A 21,443-nucleotide genomic window follows, 5' to 3' on the forward strand; every position below is an offset into this window, starting at 1 on the left:
CTTTATTGAGGGGTCAAGGTAATGTTAATTCCAGTATTTTGCTGGGGATTTGTTGTGAGGTCCCACTGACCTCACTGGTGCAGCTGTTTTTAAAGCTGCTTTATCTCTCCTGCTTCTCTCCTGGGCTGCGAGCTGCAGAGGTTACTGACGTTATAATGTTTTATTTGGCTTTTACAAATAACATTAAAGAAGAATAATGACAAGAGCGTGTGGTAATCCTCTGTGCACAGCATCATATTTATTGAAAGGTGAGTTCATGAAATAACAGCGCTGTTTCTCAGCAGCTACAGAAGAGAGTAGTTCATGCACTAAATCACACGCCATAAACAAACAAAACAACACACTGTTGTACAAATAAACACAGACACTTCGCCTCTGTCTTTTTTTAACCGCTCGGCCATTCCTGCAGTCCTCTTTCTGCATGTTCAGGATACAGTATCACAATTCTTTGATCTTGTCGGAATATTTTTTTAGATTTGTTACAATTACTTTAAGACAAACAGAACAATTGTTTTTTAAAAATAAAATAAACGCAGACACTCCCAGTTTGATGAGCAACCACAGTGCAGGAGGCTGTTTTCAGCGACAGCGTGCTGACGAGAAAGGCCATTTATGTTCAGCTCGCGGTTTCTATAGGTTATGTAAACACACACAACTTCAAAAGTTCAGTGGCCTTTTATTACCTTTTAAAAAGACAGATGATGAAAAAAATACTCAGATTTAAAGGGCAATTAAAGGGATGTAATAATAATTAGAATGCTACACACATTTCACTCAACCTCAGTCCTGTAATAATAATTATCTGTTACAAGTAACATCTTTGTGTTAAAGAGGGACAACCGTAAAAAATATAGTAGTATAGTAATTAAATACTTTATGGTGCCAGTTAGTTAAAATTAGGATATTAAAAGACATCCATAAGCTGGGTTAATTGGTGACCTAATTGTCTAAAGGTGTGGATGTGAGCCCGTCTCTGTGTGTTGACTGGTAACCTTAGCACCACACCCCACCCGCCTGACCCATTAAAGCATAAGCAGGTTAGGTAATGGTACTAAACCATATCACGTAGATAAATCCTTATGTTTTTCATCATATACTGAATATGAAAGGAGGACATAGCTGCAGAGTCTGAAAAGTGAAGCCGGAGTGGATCAAACCTGCAGTCTGTCTGACTCCTCAGGGTTCAATAAAATGTCACATTATGTAGAGGTCTATACACTCTGATGTGAAAGCGACCCTCAGTTCCCTCCCTCCATTACCTCAGTAAACACTTTCCTGATAACTCTTATTGATAACTCTTAACTCTCACACTTCAGTTCTTATCAAATACGATATGTTGTTCATTTTATCAATTATAGTTCTGATTAGAATCAAAAAGAAAGAGAAAGCTGGGGATACTTTAGAGCAGGGGCATCAACTCTTGAAACCAGACTACGAGCAAAAACACAGAGAAGGGCAACAAGCTCAGTTCAAGACTTCATGGCAGAACTTTACAAACCACTGGGTGATGTGGTGACTATGTCCATCTTTTATATACAGTCTATGTTTGTTATAACATTGTAGAAAAACACTATTACAGGGTGAAGTAGACGTATCTGAGCAACCACACAGCACAGGAAGTGTGTATGTCTGCAACACGGCCACACTGTTGTGCACTTCAGAAAATAAAACTCCTTCCTTCGTCCACTTAAAGACAAATATGTTGTTCATGCACACTAACCTGTAGACTGCTTTGATACACATTACTGGTCCATTTTGGTTAGAAGCAGGTGCAAAACTCTGCTAATGAGAGACAGCTTTTATCTGCACACAAACACGCAAAGCTCAATGTCCACTGTCACCCTTGACCCTTCCATCCTGACTGTCTGATCAGGAGGTGCACAGAGTGAATGTGACGGGTGGCGAGGAGCTACTGACGGTCAGTGTGCGAGTGAACTCAGACTACACCCAATCAATACAGGACTGATACATTATCTGTACTTAGGGGTCAAAGGTCAAATATCTCACTGGCTGATGAGGTGCTACATCCATGTGCGCATGTGTGTGTGTGAGTCAGCAGGATAAGACAGGATTGTATCAGCTCTTGATAACCTGGAGTAACCCTTGCTTCATGTCTCCAGCAGAGCTTAGAGCTCGCACAGAATAAGATCCTATTTAAGTGACTCACTACAGTCGGGGCTTTGGTTTCACTCTGAGGTGGTTCAGCAAAGAACCGTAAGATTAGTCATTTTGTTAAACGTTTCTTGGAACGGCGGCTCTCACACAAAACTGCAGAAATCTCAAATCTTTATGATTCCCTACAGGGACTATAAAAATAATACAGTTGCACATCAAAACAAAATGATAATGCTTCACTCGAAAACCGTTACAAATTAGAGATAAATAGCCAGTAAATATTTGAAGTAGAGCAAACAATAAATAATATATTTCTTTCCAGCTAGTATAAAAATAGTTGCTACACACTTTTTCCACTCTGCCATGCTCTTGCATAACATGACAGTGACTAAATATTTCACGCACAATCCCTGACAGGCAGTTTTAAGGGATAATTTACAGCGTAAAGTTGCCTTTACAACTACACGATGAGTCTTTACAAAACAATCTGTCTTCATTTGCTTTTGTCTTTGCTTTCTGCTCACAGCTAAAACTTGCTACAATGTGTCCTCTGAGGCTGATAAAGCACAAACTTGTGCCTTAAAGAGTCTTATGGAGTCTCATACGTTTATTGTCTATATTAAGCCCTGGCCAACTATCACCCACAGTATATGTGTATATGAGTATTTTAAACTCAAGGGACACTTTGTTAGGTCCACTTTTGCCTGAAGAACTGCCTCGATGCTTCATTGCATTAGTTTAATGAGCAGTTGAACAGGTATATCTAATAAAGTGGCCAGTGAGTGTAGTTTGCTGGCGTCGGTAGATTTACTAAGAATACTCATATCTTTTTCTCATGTGCTGTGCAAAAACTCATCACTGAGCCACACTCTCACACTTTTCTAACATTTTTCCTGATCACTATGAACCGTGGAGTATTTTTAGTAAGTCCTGCATACATCATCCTGCTGCGGTAAATGCTCACCGGAGCACCAAATGTGTTTATATCCATGACTGAACATAGTCCTTAACAAGTACACTGACTAACATTTGCTAAAAAGAGCAGTCCTCAAACATTTTGGGGGAATTACTTTGAAACTCACTTTGAAAAATGACACAATATAGGCACGACCTGTTTTTGACTGTTTACTGAGAGCCACAGACAGGCTGTGGAGGTCACAGATTTCTGATAGACAGCTTGGAGCATTGTTGGCTTTTGTTCTTCTAATGAGATTTGGTACTAACAGCGCACACATCTCGATGCTTATCTTCTATTCTGGTTTTGGGACTTTAACATGTTTATTGTTGCTTCACTAGTGTTCTTCCTCTTTAATACATATTTTTTGAAAAATGCTGACAACCAACATTGAAAATCAACATGCAGTGAAAAGTATAAATATCAGAAAAGTGATCACAAGGATCAAACTGTTTTCATGTTGTTAGTATTTTTTGTCTTTTAGATTTTCCATATGTTTATCAATGACACTGATGATAGTTCTAATAATAATCATAATGCTCAATGCCGACATCCCTCACTGAGTCTTTCACTGAGACAAACAGCACAACCTAGTGGAAACCTACCACACGGCACTTTCTCTTCCCCACCTTTCTATTTGTGGTCCCTTCATATTTCAAGTCATGGGGGAGGGGGTGCAGCAGCATCACAGGTGTAGGTTGCCAGGTCAGGCATTTGAGATGCAGTGCTTGTCAAACTGTTACACCCCACAAGTCATAATACAGAAACGAGAAAGGATCGAAGAAAACAAGCAGGGTGCCTAAAAAAGACACAGGAGGTCTGTTTACAGCAGGTGAGGAGGATGCGAGAGGAAGGGGAGACTGGGAGGACAGTGATCAGCTGCATGCAGATTTACAGAGGCCTCAGAAAAAACGTCTGCCTGGAGAGAGAGAGAGACAGACATAGACAGAAATAGTGAATAAGAGCGACAGATACATTTGAGAGAAATGGTGAAAGCAAAGGATTGCAGAAAACAGGAGACAGCAGCCAGTGAGTCATGCCATCAATGCCAGAAGGAACATGTCTCGAGTCATTTTATACCTGGTGTCTTTACTAAGGAGTTACTTTTATTTGAGAACTGCACAGTGTACTCTGGGGCACGATTTCGATTTAACAGCACATAAAATTCAGCAGCTTTGTGGAAGACTTGTATTTACTCGCTTGCAAACTTTACTCCAGCTGAAAGGACTTGAAAAGTTAGAATAACGTCCCCTCATCTTCATTGCATTACTTAGAGTGGAGGAATATATAGCATATTGGACATTATTAGTCTTAACATGATTGCAGTTTAAATTAAATATGCATTCCTAAATAAGGTCAATTCACTGTCAACAGTGAAGTATTTTTAAAGGAAGTATTTTTAAAGGAAGGTGCATACAGATCATGTCTGTTAGGTATTTTTGTGCAAAGTGTCTCACACTCTTAAAATAAAAACTCACCCAGGTTTCTCACATTGTTACAGCTGCCCACAAAGCACCAAAGAGCTGAAGCCAAGCAGCCTTAAAGAAATAGTGCTGATTCATAAGACCTCATGACCCAATACATCAATTGTAATCGCATTTTACTACAGCACGATGAACTGAGGAAAATGTCCATTCTCGGGCATTATCTAACACGCTTCTATGCATCCTACTACCAAATCTGTCAGTGCTGATTCTAGTCTGTTGGGGCTCTTGGCGAGAAATTCACAGCGTACTCCTACAACCAGAATTCATAACCATTATAAATAATGACCAATTTGAATGGTTATGAATTGTTAATAGTGTATCTTCTCCATAAATAGCTTCCCCATTCTGCTTTCTTACCTGCTCAGGACTATTAGCTGGCTGAAGCCTCTGGCTGCAGACTGTAGAGTTTAGCTGGGTCCTGATTGTCACACACATCAGTTCTGGATACAGAATTCACATTCAGACACATGCTAAGACAGATAGAGCAGAACCACATGTCGTTGCAGCATCATCCACAGCAGCAGCAGCAGCAGTAGCAGTGACAGCAACAAGGGGGCAGCAGTGATGCAGAAAGAAATGGCAGAAAGAGTCAAATCAATGCTTTTAAAGTCCTCATTCTACGAACAGAAGTGTGATCAGTGTGTGCAAGACAAATGTGGCAGCACAGTTTGTGATGTATGCTTCTACCATTATTTACTGCTACTAGCTGCATTAACTTAATTAGTCACTGAAATTAAAAGACAGCTAATTACAACCAATATTTCTACCCTCCAGTAAGTCAGCGACAGACACCAGCAGGTGCTTTGCCGTTATTTCAAAAGAGTGCTCAGGTCTTACCTGTTGTCATTGATATCTGTGGTGTTTCCTGTGGACAGAAAGAGTGCATAAGGAGGCAGGCAGGTGCACAGTGACAAGGTTGGTGGCGTGTGAAGTGAGGGAGGAAAAGTGGGTTTGTAACAGACACGTAAGTTCAATTAAAACAGCCTAATGTGAAAGTGAAGTTAGACGGCCTTGGAACAAGCAGCTGCATAATGTATTGTATTAGACGCCAATATCTCACATTTGAATGACTAACACATTTTACAAGCACTTTACTGATCTGGCAACCCCATCAGTAAGGCAAGGATGGAAAAGCAGCACCAGCACAGGTTTAGCTGCCCAAAGCTTCATGCTTAGGGAATGATTATGGGCAGGGTCATTAAGTTATTTTCTACTAACATATCATTAAAGTTACCAGAAAGACTGATGCCATGGTAACACAAATACTGACTGTCACTTATAGGTTTTGTAACTTTCACCTGCACCTGAAGAGTTTTCATTGTGTAACATCTCTACAGGACATAAACACATTTAATGTTGCTTGAACGAATGACCAATAAACAGTGGCAAACACTGCCATTTGACCATAAGTGCCTCGTGTTTCCCATCTAAGGTGTCCTTGCATTAAAGTACAACCATCCCAAGGACTTTTATTAGCAGAAAACCAACAACACTTTCTTGGGAAATTGGGTCTGGTTTTAATACTGGTTCCTGGATCATTTTTATATCCTGCAGAACCTGATGAACTGAATTCAGCCCCAGCAGCGACTCTATTAACTCAACCCTCGGAGGCTGGCATTCTACCTGAATTACTGTGACAGAGATTCATTTCACCAAACATCCACTTGGCCTTTCTGCATGACAACGTATTGACAAAACATAACAAGACACTTCAGTTGCTTCTCAGTTTTTAGCAAGCCTCTGTGGATTTATCCATTGTTATGCACAGAAGCAACTTTATTTAATTTATGCACAGAAGCAACTTTATTTAATTTGTGCACAATTTGATGAGATGGATGCAATCATGGGACCTCACGCTTGACTGGATTATGAGGCCTGTTCAGTTTAATCCCTTAAGTAGAAAAAAATATTGTGACAGTTAATAAAAATCCTTATCCTGTCATGTGTGATGTTGCACATGTAGACACTGTAACTGTGAATGTTAAATTTAAACATGCTATAAATAAGAAATAAGAGGCTGCTGATCTTTGAGATGTGCATTTCTTCATAACTCACTGAAATTCATGACACTGAGAATAACAACGGTAAAAAGTAGTGATGAACCAGAAGAAATATGGCTTCAAAAGTCTGATTACATGATAATTACAGTAGACGTTTGCCTAGTATGAAGGAAAATAAGAAATAAATCTGAATGAATAAAAAGCAGCTGAAAAAAAAATCAGAAATTTACAGACAAAAAGAGCAAAATATTGACATTTCTTCCACAGCATTGTTGACAGAAGAAATAATAATGGGAAACCAGACTTGAACTAAGCCTGATTAAATCCTTTAAGGGTTCAAACAGGCTTTAAGGTAGTGAAAATCAGTAGTGATCTGTGATATTTAATTAAAAGCTCATATTGTAGCAGCAGACTGATTTATTGGCACAAACCCTGTTTCTGACTTTTATTGATATTCCTTGAGAATCAAAGAGGTGTGGTGTTGTTACACAACTCAACAACTGTCATCACTGGGTCAGAAGCTGAGGTGGGCGTCGCAGCCTGTCTGTCGGTTACCTGTCTCTATCTGAGTAATGACACAGCAAGCCTAATCCATCTCCTCCAGAGTCTGTCGCCGACGGGTGCAGACAAGCGCGCACACTCACACACACCCACAGACACAAAAAGCTTTTGCCTCAAACAAAAACCTCGAGCAGCGGGAGCAGTTCACTGCACATTTTTCATTGAAGTTTTACAAAAACGATCATCTGTATCCTGCTAATATCACTCTATGCAGAAGGAGAAGAAATCCCTGACTTCACTTCCCACTGGCTCAGAGTGAGAGTTAAATCTACTGACTATAACTTCATTACACAAACGTAATATGAACAAAAAGAAAGGTTTATGACAGCAGCAGGGCAATCACTGCTTTAACAGCCAGCAATCTGGAAGAGTATATAAAGCAACATTCAAACCTAATGGTTTATATGATGGCATAATGACAATCACTTAAAAAAAACAGTCATAAAAATAAATCCATTTACCTCTGCTGATTGCGATTATAAAAATTCTCATTACTTTTTACAGGCTTTATCTGAACAGGGCTCACCGTTTTCTGAATCGAGTATTTCAGAAGCGTTGTCTGCTTGGCTTTCTGATTCAGCCGGAGGCCTGAAACAGCAGAAACACAAGCACGTGTCAACATTACGTGAAAGTTATCTTTTAAAATCTCGAGCTATAATCGAGACTTTTCATTACATGAAACAGCTGAAGTAAACATGAAAACTTTATGAACTTGAAGACTTTTGACTGCTTCACAAGCAGAGTGCAGACTATATGCATTTAGAACAGCAACAGACAGAACTCATTTGTAGTACTGTGCAAAGGTCTTAGCCCAAGTATCGTGGCAAAGCATGCACCAGTGTGTCTGTTACATGATATCAGGTCGAGTTATCCTGAGCAACAGGTCCACAGCTTGTCTGAAAGTCTTTCAAACAATATTCTTTTGGACATTAGTCTCTTTTTCTCCATTTTCAGTCAGTTTTGTTTTTCAGCGCGACAGTGATTTGAAATAAAAAAAAAAGCATACATGGATATTTTAAAAAAGAGAGAAAAACACACAATGAACCAATAAATCAGTCATCGACTGGCCCCCCCGAGCCTGGACAGCAACATTAATGAAGTGTGGGTCACCTTAACAGCAAAAGGAACAAAAGGCAGAAACATCCAAAGAAAGGCTTTGAATGTTCCTCAAGAAGCCTGGCAAACTATTCCTGAAGACAACTTACAGAAATCACAAGAAAGCTGCCTAAGAGGCTTCAGGCTCTGTCAAAGAGGAACGGTGGTCATATCAAAAATTGACTTTCAAACTGTTTACCTCATTGATAGTATTGGCATGTATCAAAATGTGAAGGGTTTTCACATCACTCTAACTAAGAGACAAACGTCATCCTTGACTGGAGACAGCAGTTGAAACCATAATGAAATAAATAAGAAAGCCAACTATGGCTACGAAGAACAGCTCAACTTTTACAATCAATCAAGTTATGTTAAAGACAAATCAAATCAAATCAAATCACTTTTATTGTCACATCACATGTGCAGGCACACTGGCACAGCACATGCGAGTGAAATTCTTGTGTGCGAGCCCCACAAGCAACAGAGATGTGCAAACACAACAACACAAACGAGCAAAATACAAGAATGGCCAACCTGAAACTAATAAATATATGTACAATATATAATAGTGTATGCATTTCTGGATGTGTATACTAAATATTTTCCTACGTGTGTGTGTGTGTGTGTGTGTGTGTGTGTGTGTGTACACATTTTTACAAATTAAATAGTAAAAAAAATAAAATAAAATAATAATAATAATAATAATAAAATATATAAAATATACAGAGTTGAATATGTGCAAAACAAGTGGCATTTATATACAGTGTGGAGTGCATAATGTTGAAAGAGACACGAATAAGGCAGAGATTTAAAAAAGCTAAATAATGTTCAAAAGGCAAATACATGTTGGAAATGTTTAGGCAGGAGTAAGGATAAACAAATCCATTCAAACAACCTAATTCACGGAGTTAATCCTAATGGATTAAAAGATTATAAATAAAATAGAAAATAAGGACAAAGTGCAGGCTAACAGTACAAACCCAATTATTATGTAAACATATTGGATTAACTGGTGATATCAGTCACTAAATGACTCAAATGAAAGACATTGAGAAAGAAGCTTTTTTGTAAGTCTGACTGGTCTGTGGGTCAGATAAAAAGGTTAGTAAACACTCTTGACGCAAACTCAAGAAAGTTCCAGACAACATTAAGTGGCATACAGGTATTGCCCCTCATTACGATCTCATATAAAACCAGAGAGAGCCAGAAAGTGTGGCTTAGTTAAAGTTATATTATACCGATTATTAATTAAAGTCAAGAAGGTGAAATATGGTAAGAACCACAAAAAGTGACTAAAATCGCCAAAACAGCTGTTTTACTCACATATTGTTTTGAACATTGCTGTCATGTGCATCATTATTTTGGAAGTCGAGGTGTTTGGCAGGGCTGTTCTGATTGGAGTTGGACTCAGGTAGCCTGGGCTCACTCTCTGGTGTTGAGGGAGAAGTAGGAGAAACAGATATAGGAGAGGAAGGAGCAGAGGTAGCAGCAGGAGCAGCAGCAGCAGCAGCAGGGGCTGCTTGGTTCCTGTTGTGGAAAACAGCGTTGCAGAAGGCAATGGGCTGATCGCTGAAGCCTCGGATAAAGAAGGGGTTGGTGGGAGAGCAGACTGGGTAGTGGCCAGGGCGTACAGGCTTGGCTGTAAGTGATAACAGAGAACAATGTATTGATTGATTCACTCATCCATTAAAGCCAGACATATTTAATTTGCCCTACAGGATGCTTAAAGCCCAACACTGAAAATATATTAATGTAAAGCGAAATATCACAGATAGTCTTGTTTGCTGTGCTTTAATCCTCGAATGAAAATCATTATGCTGAAAGCGCTCATTTAAATCAATAGCTCATTTTCTCATTACAGCAGCACATGCATCTGAGTTGAAGTAGCAAGCTAGTGATCAGACTGAATTACACTGTTATTCTAATGTTTCGCATTTCTTTCAGGAGAATATGCCTACCGCGTAAATCCTTAGAAGCCCAATGTTCCACCAACTGTTACATTCTTTCATGCAAAAACTCTCTCGACAGCTTTTTGTTTTGTTTAAGTAAATTCTTTTCTCATTTCGGTGCAACGTAAACAGTCCTTTGCATATCTGTGCGTTCCACAGCAGGAGAATTCAGTTACATGCATGTTTGCTTCCTGAATATGAAACAAGATTGGAAGAGGAAGAAAAGGGCATCAGCTCGATCATGCAGGTTGTGAAAATGTGGTGATATGTTAAGAGGAATGTAGGAAGGAGACAACAGATGAGTAGAGCAGAGAGGGCAAAGCACACAATGGATGCTGCTTGTGGGAAAATCTCAACAGGGACGTGAAAAGAATGGCTGCACAATGCTGAACGATTTTTCTCACATGCTGCATTACAAAGGAAGCGATCTGATGGGAGGGAGATGAAACGCACAACGGTGTCTACATGTACAACATCACACATGTAGTGCTGGAGAGGATATACATACTATATCCTTCCTACAGTGCAGCCAAAGGAAGTGGCATGGGCTTTGCATGCATTTTCCCTCCTTATTTTATTGTTGAATTTGGGGCTTATACATCACATCATAAAAAGAAAATTAGACTGACTTTTAGATTTACCACATTTGAGTGGATTAACCGACATGTTCTGATGAATCGGTTGATTTAAATTCAATGTTTTTCAGGTGCTGTGCTGCCCAATTACTGAGAAACAGCTTTCATATGTGTCTCTGAACTGTTATGAAACGATGCAGTGGCTGTGAATTTGCTGCAGACTAAATGATTGGATGCATTTTACAGCTACCTACAGATTAAAAGATACTGCAGTGTTAAAGCAATCGCAAAGCTTTTACAGAAATGACACATGCAGCACTGTCATGTAATTTCTAGCAGACTGCGGCTGTTATTTTGAATCTGTGAGCAACTTGTATACGTTACCGATGAGCGCAGCATGGGGTCGGCGGAAGGGAGCGCGGGCCCTCATCACATCTTTGATTCGCTCCACTTCCTGTTGGTAGCGATGGCGGTCCTTCATGGCTCCTTCTTTTGCCTCCTTCAGCGCACCCTCGAGCGCCTTAACTCGCTCAGCTGTAGACCGAAGACGTTTCTCCAGTTTTGGAAGCTCACAGCGCAGATCTGCATTGTCACGTACCAGCTGTAACACAAATCCGACATGTGCAAAAAACAAGCTATAACTACAGAAAGACAGTTATACATTTTCTATGATTCAAAGCACTTTCTTGCTACAGGCCTCCACTCTCACACACTCACACTCTGATGAATGCACCAGGGCAGCTCAGGGTTCAGTATCTTGCCCAAGGATACTTTATAAGCAGACTAAAGGAGCAGGGGATCAGTCCACTGGCTGCTAATTGGTAGATGACCCACTTTACTTCCTGAACCATTGCCTCCCCAAAGAGTTGCTCATATGTTTTGCAATCTAAGAATTTTTTTTTACTAAGAATATAGTGCAGAGTACAAAAAGTGGAGCATAGGAAGTGTGTGACCATAACGTCCATTTCAGATCAGTTAGGGTCAAATGGGTGCAGTGGGGTGGAACAGAGAAACATCAAGTGTAACCTGAAAATTGTACCAGGAAGAGACAGCCCACAATTGCACCAGTGTTGTAAAGAGCACTACTTCAGTCTGAACTCTCCTGAACACAGAGCCAGTCTATCAGAAATCTACAACCGGGAAAAAGTAGGACAACTCTGTTGAATCATCTCCATTTAAGTTTCTGTTTTGAATTAAAATAATGGGCCTGAACACAAACAGAAAAATGAATCAATGAATGTTTCAAGGTATTTTAGAGGGGACCAGCATGGCAGCTGTTCCTCTACACCTCAGATCTCAGCAGAGCCTCAAAACATCATGAGAATATGAATTAGCCTAAGCATAGAAGGGAAGAATAGACTCACAATCCTCTTGAATATTGTGCAGCTTTGATGAGCAGATGCTGTAAACAGTTGCGTGACATTATGATAATCATCATTATGATTTCCCTAAACATGTATTAAATCCATGGGTGTAATGGATCTTTTAAACTGGGTATATTTAAAGGAACATAGTTGCTAGATGCTGATATGAGTGTCGGAGCTGTTGTTGGATCTTTGGATGTCCATGACACATGAGGCAATCTGTGATCTGATTTTCACTTGGTGAAAATGTGCATGAACAGTAATACCGAGACGAGTTGCTCTAACTTGCAGTTGTGCCGTTCTTACAGTAGCACCCCACCCCTGCAGCACTTTCAGCAGGATATTGTCTGACCCCACACTGCCAGAGTACTGCAGGTCTTTCTGGATCAGTAGTATATATCCAGAAATTCCCCGTCCAAGCATTTAGTCTCAGTGTGACTCCTAAAAAACACAACTGGGACATGGAGGGTCGATGCCACTGTACTCAACCAGGAACAGAGAGCAGCTCCTGATAACTGATCCAGACACCTGTGCAGTCCATGCACAGACAGGTGGCTTCTTGCATCATTCCAGAGGTGGCCATACCTTGTATTAAATATTCATATATATCAGCCTTGGCCTAGAAAATCCATATCTGCACTTGTCAGTTAATATTATCATGTGCCTATATTTCTGAAGTTATTATTTATGAAGCTAAATCAACACGAGGATGCAATGATTTAAATCTGCCTCATGCTGCATGTTTCCTCTAAACGCAAAAGTTAATAAGTGAGCACCTAAACACTGACGGTCTGCTTCTGTGTGATCATGCAAACTAATCCATACCCTGCAGAGATAATGAGCACTATAGCTGAGATTTTTTCACAATGGGCAAAGTTATCTAGCAGCCAAAGCATTGATGTGTTTGGGATATTCACCTGTGGCTTGTTGGCGTTAGTTTGTTTGCTGGCGAGATAGTTTAGTGATGATTGCTCAGTTTTTACAGTTGACGGACAGACAGAGATGATTAAATCTGTGCAGCGGCAGAGAAACTTGCAGCTTTGGTGTAGTGGCCACTGCCCATTTGCAAGCATTATCACTTTACTGCTGATTTATGACCATGACTTTCACCTTCCATTCCCACAGTATCAGCAGGTGGTGGATGGGATGGAGTCTCCCAGCAGCCACTTTAGGATTGGTTTTCTGCCTGACAAACTGCTGCACTGCAGCTTTCACCAATCTGCCAGCCTGCAGAACATTCAGCACATCCAACACTTAGTCCACGGCGGTAGTCCATTTAGGAATATTAAAAATATGAGGTGTGTGCGTATGTTTATGACTTTCTGAGAGCAAGGTTGGTTTTCAGAGTTTGTGTGGAAGCCAGAGTGCGGAGAAAAAACCGAGAATGCCTGTTTGCACCTGCATCAGGAGTGTTCAAGTCTTACTGTTTTATACAATGAGGCGTCCTTTCCCTGGAGACAGAGGGGGGGTTAACAAATCCTGCTGCTCTGTTTTCAAGGAGACTTTCATGTGAACTTGGTGTAGTGAGATGATCGATCGTGCTAGCGTTTCTTTTGCCCACAGGAGAGAAATGACAAACAGTGCACACAGCTCTGTATTTGAATTTGTCTGTGCCTCTTTGTCCGCCGCACATATTCATCGTAGACATTTTTTGATTTACTGCTGCAACCCTGCAGAGGGGAAATCAGGCCCCCTGGTCAAAGGGAACCTGGTCATTGGTCTTAATTTTCAAACTAGGTGTGGACAGGTCAAATGTTTCCTGTTTCTGTCACTATAAATTAAAGTTTTGTAGGAGCTGTGTGCTGTTACCTGTTTGTGAACCTTTGTAAGCTGGTCCAGGTTGTTTTCAAGAAAGGAAATCTTTTGTTTCTGGGTGATGTATCCGCCAGTATCATCAGGCTCCATCTGTGCACTCTGTCGATTAAAAAAGGAGATGAAATAGAAAATAGAATAGAAAATGTCACCGTAACTCTAGGCAGAACCACCTGTTTCTATGTGTTGAGTAAAAGGGTTTAGTTATGTCTCTTACTTTTCTAACTCGAGTTGTGAGGTCTTGAACGAAAAGCTTGCGGAGGTTGTGCAGGGTGTGGAGCTCACGAGCCTGCAGTGTGAATAAAGGAACAGAGAAAATAGTGCAGTTAAAGCAGTTCGAGAGGACTGAGTCATTGAATCGTGACAGAATTTATTAACTTACAACAGTTTCCTCCAGGCCTTTCAGATCCTGTTTTGATTGTTCGTGTCGTTCATGGAGGAATCTATAGACAGACAGATAAATGCTCAGACACAGACGCATAGAAGAGTCAAACTGAACTTCTCTTTATCCAAACGATTACCAAATTCTTGCCAGAATAATTCATGAATAGAGAACAAAGGCAGCACATAATGCCTGCCCCACTCATGGGCTGTTATCCATCTGCCATCTGATGCAATATGCTGCAAAGGTCAGAGTAGAAAGAGGCCTATTAGCTGCCAGCTGCCACCTTATTCTGAAACTCCATAATGGAGATGCAAAGAGAGTCAGACAGGAAGAAAAGGACCAAGAGAGGAGCAGGCTAAGAAAGAGTTAACAGCAGAAGAGTAAGATACTGTAAATAGAATTCAGTCAGAGCTCCCGAGCGTGAGGAAAATAAATAGACAAAAGGAAGACAAATGACAGAGAGAAATGGAAGACGCAAATCAAAAGAGGCAGCTCAGCTCGCCCCCAGGCCTCCATATGGTGAAGTGTTTGAAAGCCGGCCAGGACAGTAAAGCAGCAACTCACGTCAATTCCTCCAGCTGCCGGCTCTTGTGATGCTCTCGGCTTCTGAGACGTTCAAAGTCACTGTGCAGTTGTTCTAGCTCCAGCTGCTGCCTCTGGTTACAACTGAAAAAAGGTGTTAAGTGACTCAGTCGTGACATCTTTTATATATTATCTTTTTATATTACAAAAACACAGGGATGTAGATATTAGCAACATAAGCACAACCCTTGGGATTTTTGGAGGAATGGAATTAAAAAAAATGGAGGTTAGTTTTGTTTCTAAGGCAGAGAGAACAGCGAGTGAGCTGGAGATTGAAGAGTGAGATGCACTGATGAGAAAAAAAAAGAATGAATAAGAAAGGACACATTTGTATTTTCTGATTGCTCCACAGTAGTTCTAAAATAAAAAATAAATACATTTGCAAAATGCTCGGGGAAGATTGGGATGGGATGCTACCTGGTCATTAAGTTTTTATTGACTCCTATTGCCACAAGCTTCATGCTATTATTTTCTCTGAGCCACACACCCACACCCCAAAGATTGATGCCCAACAACTTTTTTTTGTTTAATCATCTCTAGCAAACACTTCCAGTGAGTCACCGGTGATGATCACGTGCATACTTTACAAAAATCCCACATAGTATGCCTTTAAGTGTTCTTAGCTGCTTTTAACTGGTTTCCTTCTGATTTTATTTAATTAGGGTATCCTTACAAAACCTTTCTGTCACATGAGAAAAGAGCTGTCTGTTCCAGTCCCAGGCATATGGCTCCAGCTCAGTGGTGTGCACAGGAGCAAAAATGATGAAGAAGCACCATTAGTGCATGCAGTGTAAGGATTTATTTTTGCCCCTAATTCAAATCATGGCTGTACTGGCCAGACAGGCATTTTGGCAGAGCAGAGGGGCACTTAAGTAGCCCAAGTGTGTAATTAGGTCACAACTAGAGCATTGAAATGCCCCATTAGAGTATGGACACAACATATTTTTCAGTGGCACTTACCAAAAAAAGGGTGCACACCTGTAAACACTTGCATTTGCGTGTGATCCTTGCAATCTGCACTACCATTTAATGTATACCTACTTTTTGACATTCTCTTTAAAGGATCCGGAGGGCATCCCTGCTCCTGTTTTATATGCGTTCCACCTCACCGACATCCATCCTTCCGATCTATTTTAAAGCTGCTTATCCAAATCAGGCTGTGTGAGCAGGATAAGCAGAGCAGCACCAAATGTCTGTTCAAACTGAAATTCTCTGCAGCTGCTCCTTGGGTGTTAACAGATACTCCCAGGCCAGCTGGAAAATGTACTTTAGTCCCTAGAGAGGGTCTGCCCAGTGGTCTCCTCCCAGATGGCCACGCTTGGTGTAGTACATCATCAGAACAAGGTACCTGAAGGGATAGGTTTTCATTTAGGCCAAACCAGGCCAGTGGCTCCTCGCATTGGGGTTGTAGCAGCTTGGCTCTGCAGCTTCCTGACCATGTAAACCACCCACACGTTTTCATTTCAGCCAGTCTGAACATTGGGGCTTAGACCGTGTTGAAGGTTTGAGAGATACTGAAAACATGTATTCCCAGTTTGAGCGTTTACAAACCACTTATGAGGGTAAAATTGAATTTCAAATTTGAGCATGCAGCTGTGTTGCTGTGGTACGGTAAGTTGTCTCCCTTAGAAAACATTCATGGCCTATATTTCCGCAGTGCCACGGTCTCAACGACTGAAAGAAATATTTTTCTATAGCATCCTTGTGATTTTTCTGCTGGAACGATTTGATTCTTTAACTTAAAATACTTTTCTTTTCAAACTCTTGCACAAGTTACAGATTTCCAAAAACTGAGTCTTGGTTTTGAAAAGTAAAGAATTTACGGTGAAGTACTCACTCAGTTAAGTCATCGATGATCTTTTGCTTCTCATTGATCTCGTCTCGCAGGCGGCCCAGTTGTTTGCTGTGCACCTCACGGTGTGACTCCATCTGCTGCTCCAGAGCCCTCTGGGGTATTGGCGACAGAAGGGGGGAAGAGACAGATCGAGTATCGTAACACGGGAGTCAGAGGAGAACAAAGTGACTAAATAACGAGAAGAAAATTACACGCACCGGTGCACATGTGGACATGCCAAACCACACGGGCATTAAACACAAACTTACACACCCCACGCTGTCCATACACTACCACTGACGGGACTGTGAGACTCGGCTACTGAAAGTGGAGCGTGACACACACAGGAACGCTCACACTCGTGTGCTCTCGATGCTCTCACGAACACATCCACAAATACAAGCAGATAATGAAAACAACAAACAACGCCAGCTGTTTAAAAGTGTCTGGCAGCTGAAAACTACATCTATTTACTTTTATCTGGGAATTTGGCATCGCTGGAATTTCATCCTTCATTTCTGTCAAATCTTTTGACCTTGAAAAGATGTGCTGCTTTTTAGGCAAATCTCATTTTGATCAAGTCATTATGAATCTTTGTGGTTTTCAGTCACTTAATAGTTTGACGGCTGAATGTGAGGATACTCTGTGGCTGTCCTGTGGCCATGCTTCCTGTAACCATCTGATATTTGAGACTTCCTGTTTTGCTGTTTGCAGTTAATTGTTCAGGACACATGTAGATAGATTTACATTAAGATGCAAGACTAAAACATCATTGGATGTTCCTCTGACTGCTTTTTATTCGTTGTTTTGCATTCCCTCTTTTGCCTAGGCCTTGGTTGTGATTGGTCACTGGTATTTGGACTACAAACTGACCACAAACAAAAAGCAAACAGCTTCCAGTACTAGAAATAATGCCCATTGCCTACAGATTCGTCACATTCATATGCCGATATCTGCTTTTCATATTACCACTCGATGATTGTGAATGATGTAAAATGCTTCTAGGGGCCAGAATGACAATCAATAATCTGTGCAGCCACTACCTAACAAACTATAGCTGTTCCAGAGGGCAGTGAGTTATCATTTCCTTGCCGAGCTTGCTATGATTGCGTCTTTATTCTAAACTAAGGCAATGAGTTGAAAGCTGCAGTGTCTGAATGATTGTACAGACATCGAATTGTCATCTTCTTATCAACACTACCAATAAAAGGGGTTGAAAGCAAATTTCTGAATATATGAAACAATTTCTTTAGTTTATTAAATCATTCCTACAGTCATTTACACACTTGAGTCCAACTACACGTGCAGTCACAGGCAAACACACACCCTGCACACGCACACCTGCAGTTGGCTGAGAGGGTGCGAGAAAAGGTCATTACATCAAGTTGCTCTCACTGTAGTCATGGTTACCTTTATATCACAGGAGTTCTGGGCAGACGTGTGATTCTCCCCCCTGGTCACTTGTGACATGCTCTCTGAAATAAGCACACACACAGAGAAAGAGCGAGAGGATGGCGGTAAGAGGAGCAGATAAAAGCGGCGCGCACAGATGTTGATGATGGTGACCTGACTTTGACAGCACAGCAGTATCACCACTTCATGTTGACAGCGAAGGCAGCGTGATCTAAGTGATGTCTCGGGTGTGATAATATCTATCTGCAAATGACATCTATTGTGTCATGCAGATCTGATATTGACTCACTGCTGTTCCTGGTGTCTGATGATGAAATTACCGAGCGCTCTACCTCAGACCACACCGTGCGATCAACATGACCTGCAGCACTTTGTGTTAATCTGCTTGTGTTATGGCTTGAGGACCGTCTGACTCGACTGCTGAGCAGGACTAAAATTGATTTCCCTGCCCTTAATTCCACTGGTTATTTAATGCCATTCTGTGAGACTCCATGGGAAGAGTGACTTACACTGCCTTTGGCCTTATTTGGGAATTGCGTCAGTGTACTGTGGGAGTATCTACAGCTGGACCTTGCACGAGTTTCAAATGTAAAATCAATCTATTAGTGCTGGTGTTGTGAAATGTTTGGGAGCTTAAGCTTTTTTGTGTTCTTGTTTTTCTTTTGCTTGACAGGACAAAAAGGCCTCTGGAAGCAACTGAAGCTCTATTAAAGATAGCAACCTGAAGCTACTTCCTCCCATTTCTAGCCCAGAGACACTAAAATGCAGCAACATATTTTCTGTCTTCTCACTATTTACTTTGTCCTGACGTTATTTGGCTTGACTGAGTCAGAGCACTGACATTATATTTAACTCCGGCATTTCACATCAGTAGTGGATTAATCTACTTACTTTGCAGTCAGTCCCGAAATGACAGCGTCACCACGTATCACTTTAACCCCTTTAGGATATTTGTTAATGAAAAATATGCATTTATTAGAAGAAAACTCTCTTGCATTTACTTCATTTGAGTTTATATTGAGAAAAGACCTGTTTTGCTGACAGTAAAGATTGGCTTCACTCCTGGAAACTTGTGTTTGGCTCTATTTATTGAGTGTAAATCTGTCATTTTTCTGGTCGGACCATATTGAAATTTTCTTCACCAAAGAGTCTGAATGAATACTAAAATCTTTGCTCCCAGTTTGCTATTTTGCTCTCGTAGGTAAAACATTTTAACTTGAGCCTAGAGCAATCTATTATAAAAAGGAGTACCCACATACTACACTTGCCAAATTGAACTAATATTGACTGGCCTCAAATTCTCAACTCCACCGAGTATTTCAGCAACATGTGCTCGTACACTTAGACTCCAAAACTTGTCTAACTGACCAAGTCTCACAATCTTATATCCACCCAAAAAGTCTTTTTGATTTTGTTTTGAGAGTGAAATACTAGCAAGAGCACAACGAATAAGATCTTCTTTTGAGAATATATGTCTGTTATTTCTTATTTAGTTTATAAACCCTAAAACTAGTTACTTTCCCTGCATATTAGGCTCATTTATATCACCAAGACACTATTTGAGATGATATTGTATCTTAGACGTCCCAAAAGGTTGATTCTGTTTATCTGGACGTAGCGTTTTCAGCGGGAGAAAAGTTTCGTTACTCATCCAAGTGACTTCTTCAGTGTCAGCTGACTGCAGGTTTCCCCAACTTTATAAACAATACAATGATTGAAGCTAGCACCACTGAATGAACATTGGGCTGTGAGGTCAGTTCCTCGATCATTAATATGCACATTTTCATGACCATTGATCAACAACCACTGATGAAATCCCATTAATCAATGGTCTTTGATCAATGAGTACCATTCACAGAGAGTTGGGGAATGGCTGCGATCACAGCACTGTATCTTAAAAGCATTTTTTAGCTGTGAAATCATTTTACAAGCCCTCCCAGTAACAGTTCACACACTTAGACTTTTGTTGTACAAACCCTAACAGCATGAAGGTGCTGGTATCCTGTGGGTTCTCCCCCCACAGTCCAAAGTTATTCAAGTTAAGTTAATTGCTGATTCTAAATTGATCGTGTTTGTTAGCCCTATGACAGACTATTGACCAGAAGAAGCATCTTGTTCAGTTGCTCTTGTTCTAAGATCAATTCTCTCAAAGTGAGAATGAAGCAACGCCAAAGGTTTATGAAGCACTTGTTATGAGTGTGTCAACACTTCTTTTAAGAGATTTCTCACTTGACTAAAGTTTAGACATTTTTTTTCTCATTTCAAGAAATCTTACCAAGTGTTATTTTATTATTTTACTTGATTATAGTCTGGATTTTCTCAAATTACATATTTTTTCCTTATATTTAGCCAATTTTTGCAGTGTATTTAGTGATACTTATCTCTGTAGATGGTGGCTGCTCACTGACCAGTTATATTACCATTTTAGTGCAGACAAAAATACGATGCTGCTGTTTATATTGTCACTTTCATCATCATCAAAATCTGTGTTTCTCCACTGCATTAGATCATGATCAATCACCAACTCTAATATACTAAACTAAAATGAGTAAAATGCTTACCTATTATGCTGATTTCTTACTCTGTATTGTTTTTTATGCACACAACTGAACATGTTTAAAATAGTCGTTATTATCACCGCTATATTATCTTAGATCAACCTCTGTCTGAAATAAGGAGTTTGCCTCATCTCCTCTTATGGCCACGCTCCCTTCAAGTTGACTTTCTTCTGACTGGCTGCCTCTAACAAACAGAAGGTTGGAACCACAGGTGGGTGGTGCTTCTGTGTTCACAGGCAGCAATGTGGTCACAAAATTACCATACCATACCATCATCAGGTGTAACCATCAGTAGAAAAAACAGTTTAAAGCTTGATCCTTTGGCTCACATTTGTAAAAATGCTGACCTTATTATCTGAAATCTGAGAACCTCCAACACCTCAGCGACTTTGAATTTGATAAGCATTTAAAGGAAATTGATGGAGTCACTGTATAGTGCAGCAGAAAACTGAAACAATCTTTCAAATGTGGATAGTGTCAAAATTGGTTTTCCCTCTAGAGCCATGAATTTCAAAAAATCCTGTTAACCACTTGAATTTTCAAAATTTCGAAATGTGCCAATTTGCCCAATATTTCCAACTAAAGAAGCATTTTTTACTACAGAATTATTTCAACCTCCAGACACATTTCAGAGGTTTTACTTCTGATTTATAATCCAAGTCAAATTCATATCTTAAAAACTCTTTGTTTCAAGTAAAACAAAATAACCCCAATGACACGTATGTTACATGTTCGTGTTCTGTGCTCTGCCCTCTCCT

General features: G+C 40.3%; 1 protein-coding gene across 5 annotated transcripts in view; it reads right to left on the reverse strand.

Moving 5' to 3' along the window:
* Positions 1 to 218: 218 nt before the first annotated feature.
* Positions 219 to 21,443, reverse strand: part of kif5ab (kinesin family member 5A, b) — a 72,571-nt gene continuing 51,346 nt past the window's right edge. Inside the window, exons 18-29 of one of the 5 annotated variants that reach the window (XM_026166766.1) lie at positions 18,125 to 18,189; positions 16,718 to 16,827; positions 14,863 to 14,964; positions 14,296 to 14,356; positions 14,131 to 14,202; positions 13,911 to 14,015; positions 11,122 to 11,338; positions 9,537 to 9,642; positions 7,645 to 7,706; positions 5,395 to 5,422; positions 4,915 to 5,027; positions 3,930 to 3,989 (exon numbers count right to left, since the gene is read on the reverse strand). In XM_026166766.1, coding sequence (XP_026022551.1) covers positions 4,928 to 5,027; positions 5,395 to 5,422; positions 7,645 to 7,706; positions 9,537 to 9,642; positions 11,122 to 11,338; positions 13,911 to 14,015; positions 14,131 to 14,202; positions 14,296 to 14,356; positions 14,863 to 14,964; positions 16,718 to 16,827; positions 18,125 to 18,189 — 1,028 coding nt within the window. In that variant the 3' untranslated portion in view covers positions 3,930 to 3,989; positions 4,915 to 4,927. Of the gene's footprint in view, positions 3,990 to 4,914; positions 5,028 to 5,394; positions 5,423 to 7,644; positions 7,707 to 9,536; positions 9,853 to 11,121; positions 11,339 to 13,910; positions 14,016 to 14,130; positions 14,203 to 14,295; positions 14,357 to 14,862; positions 14,965 to 16,717; positions 16,828 to 18,124; positions 18,190 to 21,443 lie in introns of those variants that run through there. The other 4 variants (XM_026166765.1, XM_026166764.1, XM_026166767.1 and 1 more) reach the window with 4 other exon arrangements.

The sequence above is a fragment of the Astatotilapia calliptera genome, chromosome 5 (assembly GCF_900246225.1).
Source record: "Astatotilapia calliptera chromosome 5, fAstCal1.2, whole genome shotgun sequence".
Classification (NCBI taxonomy): Eukaryota; Metazoa; Chordata; class Actinopteri; order Cichliformes; family Cichlidae; genus Astatotilapia; species Astatotilapia calliptera.